This window comes from Thamnophis sirtalis, unplaced genomic scaffold (assembly GCF_051295495.1).
Source record: "Thamnophis sirtalis isolate CommonGarterSnake01/CBP01778 unplaced genomic scaffold, rThaSir2_p1.2 scaffold_10, whole genome shotgun sequence".
NCBI classification, from domain to species: domain Eukaryota; kingdom Metazoa; phylum Chordata; class Lepidosauria; order Squamata; family Natricidae; genus Thamnophis; species Thamnophis sirtalis.
In genome coordinates, this window is record NW_028261390.1 from 7,483,327 (window position 1) to 7,499,625 (window position 16,299).

A 16,299-nucleotide genomic window follows, 5' to 3' on the forward strand; every position below is an offset into this window, starting at 1 on the left:
TCAGGTGCTTTGGAGAATAGCTTGACTCCTTTCTTTCTTTCTTTCTTTCTTTCTTTCTTTCTTTCTTTCTTTCTTTCTTTCTTTCTTTCTTTCTTTCTTTCTTTCTTTCTTTCCCTTCCTTCCCTCCCACCCTCCCTCCCCCCTTCCTTCCTTCCTTCCTAAGAATAGAAAAGAATAGAACAGAATACAATAGAATAGAATAACAGAATTGAAAGGGACCTTGGAGGTCTTCTAGTCCAACCCCCTGCTTTGGCAAGTAACCCTACACCCTTTCAGATAAATTGTTATTCAATATCTTCTTAAAGACTTCCAGTGTTCGGGCATTCACAACTTCTGTATTCTATTCTATTTCTATTCTATTTATTAAATTTATAGGCCGCCCAATCCCGAAGGACTCCGGGCGGCTTACAGAAAATAAAATTTTAACAGGGGGCCTCCCGTTAGGACCACCGGGAGCCACAAAGGTCCTAACCAGAAGCCCCCTGTTCAATTCTGGAGCTGATCGGAAGTTCAGTTCCCCCATCATAGAGTCTCCTCCTAGTGCGGTGTACTTTTTCCTCTACCTGTCATAACCGAAAGCCCTATCAATTGTGGAGACAACGGGGAAACCCTCTCCTTGCCATAGAGTCTTCTCCTGGCGCACTGTGCTTCTCTCCCACCTCCCTCCACCGGAAGCTCCTCTGAAAATTGTGGGGCCGACCGGTGACGGAGCCGCAGCAGAGGGAGGAAAGAGCCACATGCGGCTCCAGAGCCGCAGTTTGCTGACCCCCGGCTTAGGAGGTATAGATGGAATTCAAGGGAAGGAAGGAGCAGACAGGTAAATTTTATTGAAGAGATGGAGTAGCTCTCGGAACAACTATGGCCAGCTTCAATAAAGATCTGAATCGGAAGCGCTCTGTAGAGCAGAGAATCCTTGAGCTGAAATCTTCTTGTCCATCTGCTCTTTCTCTGTTCCAGATTAGCATTCGTTCGCAACGCCCCAGTTGAATACCAAGTGGTTTTGCACAGATATTTACTCGTGCGCTTAGAAATTCAGAAAGCCGTAGATACGAGAGGAGGAATGGGGAGGGGAGTGTGTTCAGGAGAAGCGATGGACACACTCAGTGCTTCTCAAATGCACCGGTTGCATGTTACGATGCCCCTCAAATGTCTACGGAGATGCTCCGCCCTCCAGGCCTTGGTGGTCCCAAGCATTGTCAAGCTTTGTTTCGTCCTTGAAGACGTTTCGCTTCTCATCCAAGAAGCTTTCCTCTCCGAGGAAAAAAACAAAGGACCCTTGGAAGGACCCCCTTCAATAGGAGTCATCTTCCGCACAAGGTATCATTAGCCCGGATTGTTCAAGATTTAGCCTAATTCTACCAGCAATTTTCCTTTAGTTGTGTAAGTCCCGTTGGATGGTTTACATGGGGCCGAAGGATGCTGTAGAAACGGTTCTTCGAAAGGTTTTATCCATCATGATTAGTGTTAAGAACCTTTCCTTCCTTCCTCCCTCCCTGCCTCCTTCCTTCCCTTTCTCCTTCCTTCCTCCCTCCCTCCCTTACTTCCTTCCCTTTCTCCTCTCTCCCTCCCTCCCTTACTTCCCTTTCTCTCCTTCCTTCTTTCTTTCCTTCCTTCCCTTTCTCCTCCCTCCCTCCCTTACTTCCCTTTCTCTCCCCTTCCTTCTTGCTTTCCTTCCTTCCTTTCTCCTTCCTTCTTTCCTCCCTCTCTCCCCTTTCTCCTTCCTTCTTTCCCCCCTTCCGCCCTCCCCTCCCCTCCTCCCTCCCTTTCTTCCATCCTCCCTCCCTCCCTCCCTCTCCCCCTCCCTTTCTCCTTTTTTCTTTCCTTCCTTCCTCCCTCGCTTCCTCCCCTTCTCTCCCCCTCCTTCCCTCCTCCCACCCTCTCTTTCCCTCCCTCCCCCTTCTCTCCCCCTTCCTTCCCTTTCTCTCTCCTTCCTTCCCTTTCTCTTTCCTTCCTTCCTCTCTCCCTCCCTTCCTTCCCTTCCTCCTCCCTCCCTTCCTTCCCTTTCTCTCTCCTTCCTTCCTTCCCTTTCTCCTTCCTTCTTTCCTTCCTTCCTCCCTCCCTTTCTCCCCCCTCCTTCCCTCCTCCCTCCCTCTCTCCCCCTCCCTTCCTTTCCTCCCTTTCTCCTTCCTTCCTTCCTTCCTTCCTTCCTTCTTCCCTCGCTCCCTCCCCCCTTCTCTCCCCCCTTCCCTTCCCTCCTCTCTCCCTCTCTTCCTCTCCCGCCTCCCCCCCTTGCTCCCTCCCTCATTTCCTCCTACCTACCTGCTTAACTATTCTGGTTTTCAACCACCCCAAATACTGCTTCATCCTACTTACTTTAGCCAGATGTTCCATGGAGTTGAGGCTATTCAAACTCCAAAGCATCGTTTCCCTTGGCCACTGCATGCCAGGATCTTTTCTTCCTGGGTACCCCCTCCTCTTTTATCGCCAGCAAACCCTCAATCCTTTCAGCCTCTTTGCCTAACACCGAGCCTCACACAGAAGCTGTTCGACACCCCAGGTAATTTTTCCAGGACATTAATTTTAATATGAACGGAGGAGGCATCGGATGCTCCTTTGGAAGTCATTAAATTCCCAGCCTGAATCTGTTTATAAGAAACCCGAACTCCATGGAAGAGAATCAGATTGTAGCTCCTGAGATTAGGTGGATCAATTTACTTTGCGGCTCAAATTGATTGCTTTTCATTGCAGACCTGAGTCTTTTGATTGCATGTTTGAAAGTATGACATGAATAGCTTCGGACTTATTAACAGCCGTGGGTATTAATCAGCACGGAGTAGACAAATCACAGTTGCCTCTGGTAACGTGCGAAACCCCCTTTTTAAAATCACCGGGAATCCTTTTCCTGCCGCCCCGTTAACTGCCTGCCGTGTGAATTCGTTTTTTCTTTTCTTTTTTTCCCCCCTTCCTAAATAGAATTTTAATTCGGGGATTATGGTTTTGTTTGCAGAACAACGCTGTTTGGAAGCCGGACTCGTGCCAACAGTGCGGTTGCCATGGGGACGTCGTCCTGTGCGAAGCCGCGGCCTGCAGAGACCCTCGCTGCAACTTTGAGAAGGTAAGAGAAGACAAGACAAGACAAGAGACCGAAGGAGTTGGAAGCTCAGCGGCTGAGCGGCTGAGCCGCGCTCCCGAAAGCTTGGGAGAAGGACTTCTGCTTGAGAGGCCGAAGGTTGCAAAGATCCTAGATTGGAAAAGATCCTTAGATTGAAACTCTAGGACGGTGACTTAACTGTGGTGACCAGTGGAATACATTTCTATTCTTTCTCTGCACTGAGGTGGCATTCAGGTAGTCCTCACCTTACGACCATAATTGAGCCCCAGATTTCTGCTCCTGGGTACTTGATCTGGGTACTTGAGAGACCGCCTGCTGCCAATTACCTCCCACAGACCCATTAGATCACACAGGGTTGGCCTCCTCCGGGTGCCATCTACCAGCCAATGCCACCTGGCTATTACCCGGGGGAGGGCCTTCTCTGTGGCAGCTCCGGCCCTCTGGAATATAGCAATAGCAATAGCAGTAGACTTATATACCGCTTCATAGGGCTTTCAGCCCTCTCTAAGTGGTTTACAGAGAGTCAGCATATTGCCCCCAACAATCTGGGTCCTCATTTTACCCACCTCGGAAGGATGGAAGGCTGAGTCAACCCTGAGCCGGTGAGATTTGAACCGCTGAACTGCTGATCTAGCAGTAGCCTGCAGTGCTGCATTTAACCACTGCGCCACCTCGGCTCCCCGCAGGGATTCGGACCCTCACCTCTCTCCAGGCCTTCCGAAAAGCCGTCAAAACCTGGCTTTGCCGGCAGGTCTGGGGGTGATGAGTTCCCCTCCCCTCTCGACATGTATAGTTGTGCGACTGTTGTTTACTTTTATTATTTGTATTTTGTTTTTTATGTTCCCCTTTTTCCCGCTTGAATTGTTCGCCGCCCTGAGTCCTCACGGAGAAGGGCGGCATACAAATAATAAAATTCTATTCTATTCTATTCTATTCTCCTAAGTGAGACAGTTAAGTGAGTTTTGCCCTGTTTTACAACCCTCTCTTGTCACAGTAGTTCAGGGCATCAGTAATACATTAAGTTAGTTTGATTTTGATTTGATTTGATTTTAACTTTATTTGTATGCCGCCCTTTTCCCTGGGGGGACTCAGGGCGGCTCACAATTCAAGAGGAGGGGAAGTACAAAACAAGTTATACACATAAAGACAATACATCGTTAAAAAACACAACAGTCGTACTATTCGGGTGGGGTTGAAGTCTTTAGCCCCAGGCCTGTCGGGACAGCCAGGTTTTAAGGGCTACGCGGAAGGTCTGAAGGGTGGTGAGGGTACGAATCTCCACGGGGAGTTCGTTCCAGAGGGTCGGAGCAGCCACCGAGAAGGCTCTCCTCCGGGTAGTTGCCAATCGACATTGACCGGCTGATGGAATTCGGAGGAGGCCTAATCTATGGGATCTTATTGGCCTAGTGGAGGTAATTGGCAGTAGGCGGTCTCTCAAGTGTTCAGTGGTGGGATTCAAATAATTTAACAACTGGTTCTCGGTCGTAATGACCAGGCGGGTAGGCGGGGCTTAGTGGTCATGTGACCATGTGGGCGTGGCCAACTCAACATTACTCAGGTTGATAGGCACTTCGCCTTAGCTGTTACAATGCAATAAGGGTTAACCGGAGAGGCAGTTTCTGTAAGCAGGGCAATAAAGATGAAGCTAGAAACAACATCAGAATGTTTCCTTTCTGCCTTCCTTACAGGATTAGCCCTGTAAAGCGGAAAAAACCCAAAAGAAGTTTTCTTCCAACAACCGGTTCTCTGAACCTCTTAGAAAGTTAAGAACTGGTTCTCCCGAATCATGACCCGTCAAAACCGCAGTCCACTAAAGCACGCCCGATCAAAGCGCGTACGTGATGTCATCAGCAGCGCGACAAATAAAATTAAAAATAAATTAAATTAAAATTAAATTAAAGCAAGCCGATTCACATAAAGGTAAGGGTTAGGGTTAGGGTTAGGGTTAGGTTAAGGGTTAGGGTTAGGTTTTGGGTTACGTTAAGCGTTAGGGTTAGGGTTAGGGTTAGGTTAAAGGTTAGCGTTAGGTTTAGCGTTAGGTTAAGGGTTAGGTTTAGGGTTAGGTTTAGGGTTAGGCTTAGGGTTAGGTTTAGGATTAGGTTTGGGGGGGTTAGGGTAAGGTTTTCGCGTTAATTTTAAATTTACCGCTCACAGCATGCCGTTTTCGTCACGCTGTGATGACGTCACATACGCGCTTTCGTCGAGCGCGCTTTAGTCTACCGCGGATTTGTGGTGGAACCCTCCTGAATAGGTGTGAACCGGCTGAATCCCACCACTGGTGGTGACTTAAAGACTTGGGGGACGAATTAGACGTCAACGCCTCCTTTTCTTTCTTTTTCTCTTTCCCCCCTTTTGGAAGAAATATCCTCCTGGGTTCAGGTTCCAAGTGGGGAAAAAGAAATGAATAGCAATATCTTCCTTGTTTTTGACGTGAGGTTTTATATTCTGTAAGCTGCCTTGAGTCACCATGTGTGAATAGGCGGCAATATAAATGAATGAATAAATCAATAAAAATACGGACGCGAAGAAACGCTAGTTGAAAGCGTGTGAGTGACAGTTGCACCATATTTGTCTGCTCAGCAGGAAATACTTCAAATTCCACCCAATGCTTGCTGCCCTGAGTGTGCTGAAGGAACGGAAGGGTTTTGTGAGCACGAAGGACAACTCCGAGAAGTAAGTGCTATATTTCCAGGATTTTCTTTTACTGGCCAGGCCCCAGATAGGAACTTATATGGGTTCCACAGACAGGGTCTTCAAGGACCAGGCTGGAACCACGTTTCTATGCAAGATGAAGTTGGTCGCTGGCCTCTTTCCTAGCCATCAGATGTTTCCCATAAAGTGTTTTTTTTCTATGATTGTTGGCTTCATGATGTTCTGGGTTAGATGTAAATGCACGAGAACTTTGAATGCTACTAGCCTGGTAACAGAGCATCTACAGGAAAACGACCTCAGAACAGAATGAATCCAATACTGGCAGTCCTCTCGCTCTCTATGTCCATCCGTCCATCCATCCATCCATCCATCCATCCATCCATCCATCCATCCCTCCATCATCCATCTATCGATCCAACTTTCCCATTTATTCATTTATTTATTCATTCAATATCTGTCTGTCTGTCTGTCTGTCTGTCTGTCTGTCTGTCTGTCTGTCTATCTATCTATCTATCTATCTATCTATCTATCTATCTATCTATCTATCTATCTATCTATTTATCTATCTATCTATCCAACATCATTCATTCATTCAACATCTATCTATCTATCTATCTATCTATCTATCTGTCTGTCTGTCTGTCTGTCTGTCTGTCTGTCTGTCTGTCTGTCTATCTATCTACCTATCCATCCATCCATCCATCCATCCATCCATCCATCCATCCATCCATCCATCCATCCATCCATCCATCCATCCATCCATCCATCTATCTATCTATCTATCTATCTATCTATCTATCTATCTATCTATCCATCTATCATATCTATCTATCTATCTATCTATCTATCTATCTATCTATCTATCTATCTATCTATCTATCTATCTATCTATCTATCTATCCATTCACCAATCATTCATTCAACATCTGTCTGTCTGTCTGTCCGTCTGTCCGTCCGTCCATCCATCCATCCATCTATCATATCTATCTATCTATCTATCTATCTATCTATCTATCTATCTATCTATCTATCTATCTATCTATCTATCTATCTATCTATCTATCTATCCCATTTATTGATTTATTGATTCATTCAACATCCATCCATCTTTCCCATTTTTTATTTATTCATTGATTCATTCAACATCCATCTGTCTGTCTATCTATATCTTTCCTATTCATTCATTCATTCATTCATTCATTCATTCATTCATTCATGCATTCATTCAACTTCATCCATGCATGCATCCATGCATGCATCCATGCATCCATGCATGCATCTATCTATCAGCAAATGCCAGCATTACAAATGTGGGATGTGGTTTTCTCGCAGGTGGCCCTCAAGTAAAACATAAGTGATTTTTTCCCCCTCTGTACTTTTCCTGCTAATTTCTCTCCCCCCCCCCCCCCCTTGGTCTTCCCTTGAAGCCTAATGCTGAATGGGCCGGTTCGGGATGCAGGACTTGCTCTTGTGCTAACGGAAGGGTCACTTGTGCCCCCAAACACTGCTCTGCTCTATCTTGCGAGGACAATGAAGTGGAATATATTGGCCTGGGAGAATGCTGTCCCAAGTGTGTGAGCAGAAGAGGTGAGAAATTGTTTGATTTGTCGTTTCTGAGAGACCAGAAAGGTTACACCTGAAGGCCCAGTTAAATTTTAAAGGTAAAGGTTCCCCTCGCCCATATGTGCTAGTCGTTCCCGACTCTAGGGGGCGGTGTTCAAATCTGTTTCAAAGCCGAAGAGCCAGTGCTGTCTGAAGAGAAAAAGGTTGGAAAAGGTGATCACACAACCCTGGGACACTGCAACAGTGATAAACAGGAGTCAGCAGCCAAGAGTCTGAATGTGATAGAGACCAACATTCCTCAAAATTGTGGACAAAGCCAATACTCCTTTGTGTTATATTTACTACTGCGGTTTTGGCAGAAGAGCCTGGACATCTGCTCCTAAACGTGGTCCTTCCGAAGGGATGAAATATGCATCCTTCTTTGATGATGCAAACTCCAATCTTTGGTTCTCGCACAACAATGTTGCACGCAAGTGCTTAAGTTGCAGCATTTTACGCTTGTACTGTTAAACGTGCCCCAGAAGTCCATTCTTTTCTTAGAGGAATTGCAGAAACATTGTTGAAAGGCTCGACTGGGTATTGCATGTGAAGTATTAGTACCGCTGTGTAAAGCTTCAGTAAGCTGATGCTTAGAATATTGCATCCAGTTTTGGTCACCGTATTATAAAAACAAGATGTAGAGACTCCGGAAAGCGTGCAGAGAAGAACCACAAAGAGGATTAGAGGACTGGAATCGAAAAGAGTAGCAGGAATTGGGTTTGTCTTGTCTAGTGAAAATGAGGACTAGGGGTGACATGATAGCAGTGTTCCAATATTTGAGGGGCTGCCACAAAGAAGAGAGGGTCAACTTATTCTCCACGTTCTGACCGAGGCTTCCCAAAAGCACGAAGTCGACTCCTTGTCCCGATAAACCAAGGTGGCGCAGTGGTTAAATGCAGCACTGCAAGCTACTGCTAGATCAGCAGTTCAGCGGTTCAAATCCCACCGGCTCAGGGTTGACTCAGCCTTCCATCCTTCCGAGGTGGGTAAAATGAGGACCCAGATTGTTGGGGGCAATGTGCTGACTCTCTGTAAACCGCTTAGAGAGGGCTGAAAGCCCTATGAAGCGGTATATAAGTCTAAAAAAGAAAAAAAAGAAAGAAAAGAAACCCCCTTTTATTTAGTTTAAAGGGAATTCCTGTCCAGGAAAGTCCCGGCCAACAGTCTTTCAAGAGATTTCACAACTACAGACCTTTATCAGGCTTGGAGAGCTGCCAGGCTGATATCTTCCAAACGCCACTCTGTAGCAGGCAATACTTGGCAAGAAGTCAGTAACAGATCTTCACCCTAATGAATTGAACTAATGAGTTTGAACTCCTGCAAACTCCACTCCCCTTTCGCTCCTCTTTTATTCCCTATGGGAGGGGCCATTCATCATCCACCTGTCGCTTTATTCCCAAGTCGACCCCCTGTCCCTTAGCTGTTTCCTTCTCCTGGCAGCTCTGTGCATGCACACACTGGGAACAGGCTCCCACTGTTCTTCTGCCCCTCTGCTGTCCAACTGCAAAGGCAGCTGATAACTGTCAGACAGCCCTGGCCCCCTCTCTGCCTCCGACACAGAGCCCTCATCAGAGCCTTCCCCAGACTCCAGGATTGGGCTCATGTTGCTCCCCAACCTCCTCACTGTCTGAATCTGCTGCCAGCTCTGCTGGCCACTGATGGGCTACAGCGCTCCAAAGTACCTGAAGGCAGGACAGGAAGCGATGGATGGCAACTAATCATGGAGAGAAGCAACCAAGAACTAAGAAGAAACTTCCTAACAGTGAGGACAATTAACCAGTGGAACAACTTGCCTCCAGATGCTGTGAGTGCTCCACCACTGGAGGCTTTTAAAAAGAGATTGGGCAGCTATTTGTCTGCAACAAATAACAGGAGGTTGGACTAGAAGATCTTCAAGGTCCCTTCCAACTCTGTTCTCTTATCTGTTATTTATAGCAATAGCAATAGCAGTTAGACTTATATGCCGCTTCATAGGGCTTTCAGCCCTCTCTAAGAAGTTTACAGAGTCAGCATATCGCCCCCACAGTCTGGGTCCTCATTTCACCCACCTCGGAAGGATGGAAGGCTGAGTCAACCTTGAGCCGGTGAGATTTGAACCGCTGAACTGCAGATAACAGTCAGCTGAAGTGGCCTGCAGTACTGCACCCTAACCACTGCGCCACCTCGGCTCTGTATTTATCTTGCAATATACCTCAAACACCGACTAAATTGTCTTTATTATCTTTTAGACTCGTGTTCTTTCGATGGCGAAATAATCCCAAACAAGAAGGAACGGCGGCTGAGCCCGTGTGCCAAATGCGTCTGCCGGGATGGCTCCCTGCGGTGTTTCACCGCTTTTTGCCCACCTGCATTCTGTAATGCGGTAAGAAGAATATGCGCGCTGTCAACCTCTTTGCCTTTTATTACTTTTTAAAAACTGTAATCAGATGATGTATCCTCTGGTGAGAAACTGCTGCCTAACAAAAGATGCGCCTTCCCGAAAATGTAAATTGAAACGGGATTACGGGCCTGGCCCTATGTTACGTTTCCTCTACGTTGCAGTTACGGAGAGGTGCGGTAAAAGGAGGGAGTGGGCTCTACTCTTCTGCTTGGCCAAAGGATTCCTCGGTTTGAACAGCTGCATTCCCTACGAGGGTAGGAATTGCTCTCCCTCGCTCTGAGTTGGCTTGATGATGTCATCAGGAAGGGCCTCTGCTCGGTTGCGTTGCCATAGAACACGGTTTCATGGTTTGCGATCCTGGCGATTGACTGATAGCTTTCGAGGCCCGAAGACGTTCTCCGTCGTCATGTGGCCGGCATGACTAAATGCCGAAGGTGCATGGAACGCTGTTACCTTCCCACCAAAGGTGGCTCCTATTTTTCCACTTGCATTTTTCGGTGCTCTCGAAATGCTTGGTTGGCAGAAGCTGGGAAAAGTAACAGGAGCTCACTCTGTTATGCAGCACTAGGGATTCGAACCGCTAAACTACCGACTTTTTAGTATTTTTTTTTATAGTATTTTATTAATATTTATAGGCCGCCCTTTTCCCTGAGGGGACTCAGGGCGGCTTACAAAAAATGGGGAAGGGAGGGTACAGACAATAGACACCAAATAGAACATAAAAGTAAAATAGTAAACAACATTCATTCATCATTCGGGTGGGGACAGATTATCTTTATCCCCAGGCCTGACGGGCTAGCCAGGTCTTAAGTGCGGAAGGTCTGGACGGTGGTGAGGGTACGAATCTCCATGGGGAGATCGTTCCAAAGGGTCGGAGCTGCTACTGAAAAGGCTCTCCTCCGTGTGGTTGCCAGTCGACACTGACTGGCAGATGGAATTCAGAGGAGGCCTAATCTATGCGATCTAATTGGTCGCAGGGAGGTAATTGGCAGGAGGCGGTCTCTCAAGTACGCAGATCCACTACCATGGAGGGCTTTATGAGTGACAAGTAGCACCTTGAAGCGCACCCGGAGATCGACTTTTCTGATCGACAACCTCAGCGTCTTAGCCACCGCCCACTTTGGACTGTAAGAGCCCCCAATTAATGGACCCGGGATGGAACTGATTATCATGTCCCCAAATGAATCGTTTCAGTCTGTTATATCCAAAGTCGTCCAGACGATTCCCTTAATGTGCCTTACTTCCTTTTTGCATATTCATGTTGCACACATTTTAACTCATGTAAAGGACATGGCGCTGCTTAGGCCACTTGTAGCAACTGTGTCATGATATGATGATGCAAACGAGGTGAAATGAGGTAAATTAACCCAAATGAATAAATTTGGATTTAACGGACCTTTGGGAAAACAGGACATCCTCCCACTAATGGTCCATTAAATCAGGGCTTTACTGCAGCCTTAATTTGCTCTTAGTGCATAATTGCATTTTAATGAATTGCCAAGTGTTTATAAGTCACTCTGCTTGTAATCAGTGACCAAATTGCGAGATTCTGTTATTTCAATAAAATATTGATGCCGCGTTTCTCTTTACTCCCTTCCCAGTTAAATTAAATATTGATGGCCTTTTTTGCTTTACCTCTTAATTAAGTAAGAGAGCTAACGCTTTATAACGTGTAGTGTGTGTGTGCTTAGTAGGCTTTAAATATTTAGGGCAAGGAGCTATGAACCAGAGAATGGAACATACTTCTTATTTGACATTACGGCGTATTTAGGAATACCGTGTCCTCGCAAAGGAAGGGAGTGAGCCTTTTTGGTTCTAATTCTATCATGGACAAAATGTTGTTCCATCATTCGTTGTGGAGTAGAGCTGGGAAATCACTAGGAAAATCTACCTCTGCAGGAGAAAGACAGACAGAGCCTGGAGGGGTGGAGTCAAGAGAGGAATCGGCCCAGAATCACTAACGTACTCACAAGCTCTCTTGAATTCCATTAGCTCTTATCTAGTGCTCTCTGTTCTGACCGAGGCTTCTCAAAAGCACGAAGCCGATTCCTCGGCCCAATAAAACCCCTTTTATTTAGTTTAAAGTGAATTTCTGTTTAGTTTAAAGCAAATTCTATGAATTTAAAGTGAATTTCTGTCCCGGTCAACAGTCTTTCATGAGATTTCACAACTACAGACCTTTATCAGGCTTGGAGAGCTGCCAGGCTGATATCTTCCAAACGCCACTCTGTAGCAGCAATTACTGGGCAAGAACTCAGGAACAGAAGTCTTCAGTCTAATGAATTGAACTAATTGTCTCCTGCAAACTCCACTCCCCTTTCGCTCCTCTTTTATTCCCTAGGGGAGGGGCCATTCATCAGCCACCTGTGGCTTTACTCCTGAGTCGACCCTTGTTCCTTAGCTGTTCCCTTCTTCTGGCAGCTCTGCGCGTGAGCAAACTGGGAACAGGCACCCACTGTTCTTCTGCCCCACTGATCTCCGACTCCGAAGGCAGCTGATAACTGTCAGACGGCCTTGGCCCCAGAGGTGGTATTCTGCTGGTTCGCACCAGTTCTGGCAAACCGGTAGTGGTGGCGATGCGAGGCTCTACCCGCCCACCCAGACATCATCATGGACCTTCTGCGCATGCCCAGATATGTTACGCTTGAGCTAGGTGAGCGCGCAGACGTACATGCTCCAGCTATCAAACTGGTAGTGAAGATAATAGGATACCATTACTGCCTAGCCCCATCTCTGCAGAGGCCTCATCAGAGCCTTCCCCAGACTCCAGGACTGTCCCATGTTCCTCCCCAACCTCCTCACTGTCTGAGTCTGCCACTAGCTCTGCTGGCGGGCCACAACACTCTCTGTCACTCTCTCTCCTACAGCCACCATCTCAGAAGCCACACAGTTCTTCGACTATCAAATGAGTGTCTTGTCTTCTGGGCTTTCCTTTTATTCCACATTTAAGGGGAATGGCTCTCCCTAAATGGGTGACTAGTCATTTGGGTTACTAGGAGGAACATGGCGCAGAGCAGCAGGAGGCCAAACCACACGGATCATCAACTTCAGGCAGTAAACAATTTCTCCTTTCCAATGGCCTCTCTTCTCTCTTCCATCCTGAATTTAAAGAGCCAGCAGGAGTCACATTACAAATACGAAGGGCCTCTTGATGAGGATCTATCTATCTATCTATCTATCTATCTATCTATCTATCTATCTATCTATCTATCTATCTATCTATCTATCATCTATCTATCTATCATCTATCTATCTCTATCTATCTATCTATCTATCTATCTATCTATCATCTATCTATCTATCATCTATCTATCTCTATCTATCTATCTATCATCTATCTATCTATCTATCTATCTATCTATCTATCTATCTATCTATCTCTATCTATCTATATTTCTATCTGTCTATCTTTCTATCTATCTATCATCTATGTATCTATATATCTATGTATCTATGTATCTATCTATCTATCTATCTTTCTATCTATCTTTCTATCTATCTATTTATCTCTATCTTTCTATCTTTCTATCTTTCTATCTTTCTATCTTTCTATCTATCTATCTATCTATCTATCTATCTATATCTATCTATCTATCTATCTATCTCTATCTATCTTTCTATCTATCTTTCTATTTATCTCTATCTTTCTATCTTTCTATCTATCTATCTATCTATCTATCTATCTCTATCTATCTATCTATCTATCTATCTATCTCTATCTATCTTTCTATCTATCTATCTATCTATCTATCTATCTATCTATCTATCTATCTATCTATCTATCTATCGGAAGGAGGGAGCAAGAGCATGTTCAGCTGTTTCTTTACTTTTGCTCATTTTTGTAATGAACTTGAAGAGCAAAGAGAAAGAGAAAGAGCAAGTTGGGGAAGAATATAAGCAAACTCATTTTCTTTCCCGTTCTTTGACATGGCTGTTGATATTTTAATTCCCCTCCCCCTTTATTGATTTAATGAAGCGGAACAAAGGAAAAGTGACAGCGAAAGAAAAAAAGAAGAAGGAAAAGGGACATGCCCACCCACACACATGCAGAGTTGGAATAAAGAACGAATCCTTTTCCTTGTCATTGTCCACACCTAATCTTTGCAAACAACTTGTTCATAAGTTGCAATAACTGTAGACAGTGGTGGGATTCCAAATCTTTTCCTACCGGTTCTGTGAGAGAGTGCTTTGCGTGCTTCATGTGCATGCGCAGCACTCAAAGACCAGCCTCGGTGTCAGCGCTGGTGAGCTGAGCTGTTGTTTAGCTCAGCTGAGGTGCGGCAATCTTCTGTGCCGCGTGAATCAGCTGAGCTAAAAAAACAAGGGAATATAGGACAGGGAACGGTGGAAGTGGGAGGGCGAGGCCAGCCACAGGTGGTATTTGCCGGTTTTCCAAACCACTCAAAATTTCCACTACCGGTTTGCCAGAACCCGTCCAAACCGGCTGAATACCACCTCGGACTGTAGGACTTCAATCCACTGAGGAATTGAAGCCGTACATTTTTCTTTTCCCAATGTTGAATGACTAGTTTTTTTTTAAAATCAGTAAGAAAAGACCGAGTGGCTGTTGTGCTTCCCTCCCAAAGATTCGATCAACATTCCATCACTCAGGCTGGGGGGTCAAATTCTATACCCCTCAGAGAGGGTTCGCAACTTGGGAGTCCTCCTGGATCCACAGCTATCGTTTGACCACCACTTGACGGCTGTGACCAGGGGGGCATTCGCCCAGGTTCGCCTGGTGCGCCAGTTGCGACCCTACCTGAATCGGGAGGCTCTCACAACAGTCACTCGGGCCCTTGTGACCTCTAGGCTGGAATACTGCAATGTGCTCTACATGGGGCTGCCCTTGAAGAGCATCCGGCGACTTCAGCTAGTACAGAACGTGGCCGCGCGAGTGATTGTGGGTGCACCTCGGTTCACCCACATAACACCTGTCCTCCGCGAGCTGCGCTGGCTACCTGTCGATCTCCGGATGCACTTCAAGGTGTTATTAGTCACCCATAAAGCCCTGCATGGCAGTGGATCTGGATACTTGAGAGACCGCCTTCTGCCAATTACCTCCCTGCGACCAATAAGATCTCATAGATTAGGCCTCCTCCGTATTCCATCGGCCAGCCAGTGCCGGCTGGCAACTACAAGGAGGAGGGCCTTCTCAGTAGTAGCCCCGACCCTTTGGAACGAGCTCCCCGTGGAGATTCGTACCCTCTCCACCGTCCAGGCCTTCCGCATAGCCCTTAAGAACTGGCTAGCCCGTCAGGCCTGGGGACAAGGATAGCCGCCCCTCCCGAATGATGAATGTATGTTGCTTACTATTTTATTATATGTCTCTATGTCAATGTTTGTATTCCCCCTCCCTGATTTTATGTGAGCCGCCCTGAGTCCCCTCAGGGAAAAGGGCGGCCTACAAATATTAATAAAATCTCATAAAAAAAAAATCTCATAAAGTGGGACATTGAGGTTCCCTTTCTGTTTGTGCAACCATCCGTTCTCATGTATTAGGCATGTTATTAAAAAAAAAAACGGATGCCTGAAAAGAAGGCATACTCTTTTATATATTTATTTCTGAAAGACATAAATCGTTTCCAAGATTTATGGATATCTAAAATCTCCACACACACAAAAAAGTATGTATGAAAATATTAAACCTTGTCGCAAAATTAAATTAATGTATGCAATTATTTCTTCCTAGAATATAATACCTCCAGGATATTAACAAAAAAATAATTTAATGAATCATTACTTGCTTTGTAATTCCAGCCACACAAAGATTGCTTTTCTCGCGAATGAAGGCGAAATATACTTGTCCCAGGATAATGTTGCAAGATCCAATCTCGATTGGTTAACGGGGGGACCAGAGGTTTTGTCTTCCAAGCTTCTGGACTTGTGCTGGAGCTCATCCTCAAGGAAGTTCTTTCTAGCAGAGCGAACGGACTCTGTTTAGAAGACTAAACCTCTCGTCCCAGGGACCGACCTAGATTGGATTCCTTTCCTATTCAAGTGTAAAGGGATCCAATGTTCAAAATTCAAATTGCCATATTTTGCGGTGTATACGATGCATTCTCTCCCCCCAAAAAGCGAGTGGAAATGTCTGTGCGTCTTCGTGACCCGACAAATGCGCGAACGTCAAAAGCGCGCCGACAAAACCGCAGCGCTAAAACCGCGATGTCAAAAGCGCGCCAACAACAGCGCGCCGACAAAAGCGTGCCGACAGAAGCGCGATTTAAGTTAATTTAAGGTTTAGGGTTAGGTTTAGGGTTAGGTTTAGGGTTAGGTTTAGGGTTAGGGTTAGGTTTAGGGTTAGGTTTAGGGTTAGGTTTAAGGTTAGGTTTAGGGTTAGGTTTAGGGTTTGGTTTAGGGTTAGGGTTACAGCACGCTTCTGTCGGCGCGCTGTTGTCGGCGCGCTTCAACGCTCATTCGTCGGCGCGGTTTTGTCGGCGCGGTTTTGTCGTTCGCGCATTTGTGGTGGAACCGTGCGTCTTATAGAGTGAATGTTGCCAAAGCCCCGCTCACCCACTGGCACCAACCCGTTGGCCTCTGCCTCCCAATAATTTGCCTCCTTGCAGCAAACAGCAAACAGCCTGGTCAGCTTCAGCACAGCCTGATTTATCATGAG

General features: G+C 46.0%; 1 protein-coding gene across 1 annotated transcript in view; it reads left to right on the plus strand.

The window, feature by feature from the left end:
* The window catches only part of FRAS1 (Fraser extracellular matrix complex subunit 1), a 279,515-nt gene that overhangs the window by 37,945 nt on the left and 225,271 nt on the right, over positions 1-16,299 (plus strand). The window contains exons 2-6 of the mRNA XM_087723886.1: positions 2,429-2,497; positions 2,948-3,055; positions 5,636-5,725; positions 7,037-7,047; positions 9,535-9,668. Coding sequence (XP_087580012.1) covers positions 2,429-2,497; positions 2,948-3,055; positions 5,636-5,725; positions 7,037-7,047; positions 9,535-9,668 — 412 coding nt within the window. The remainder of the gene's footprint in view (positions 1-2,428; positions 2,498-2,947; positions 3,056-5,635; positions 5,726-7,036; positions 7,048-9,534; positions 9,669-16,299) is intronic.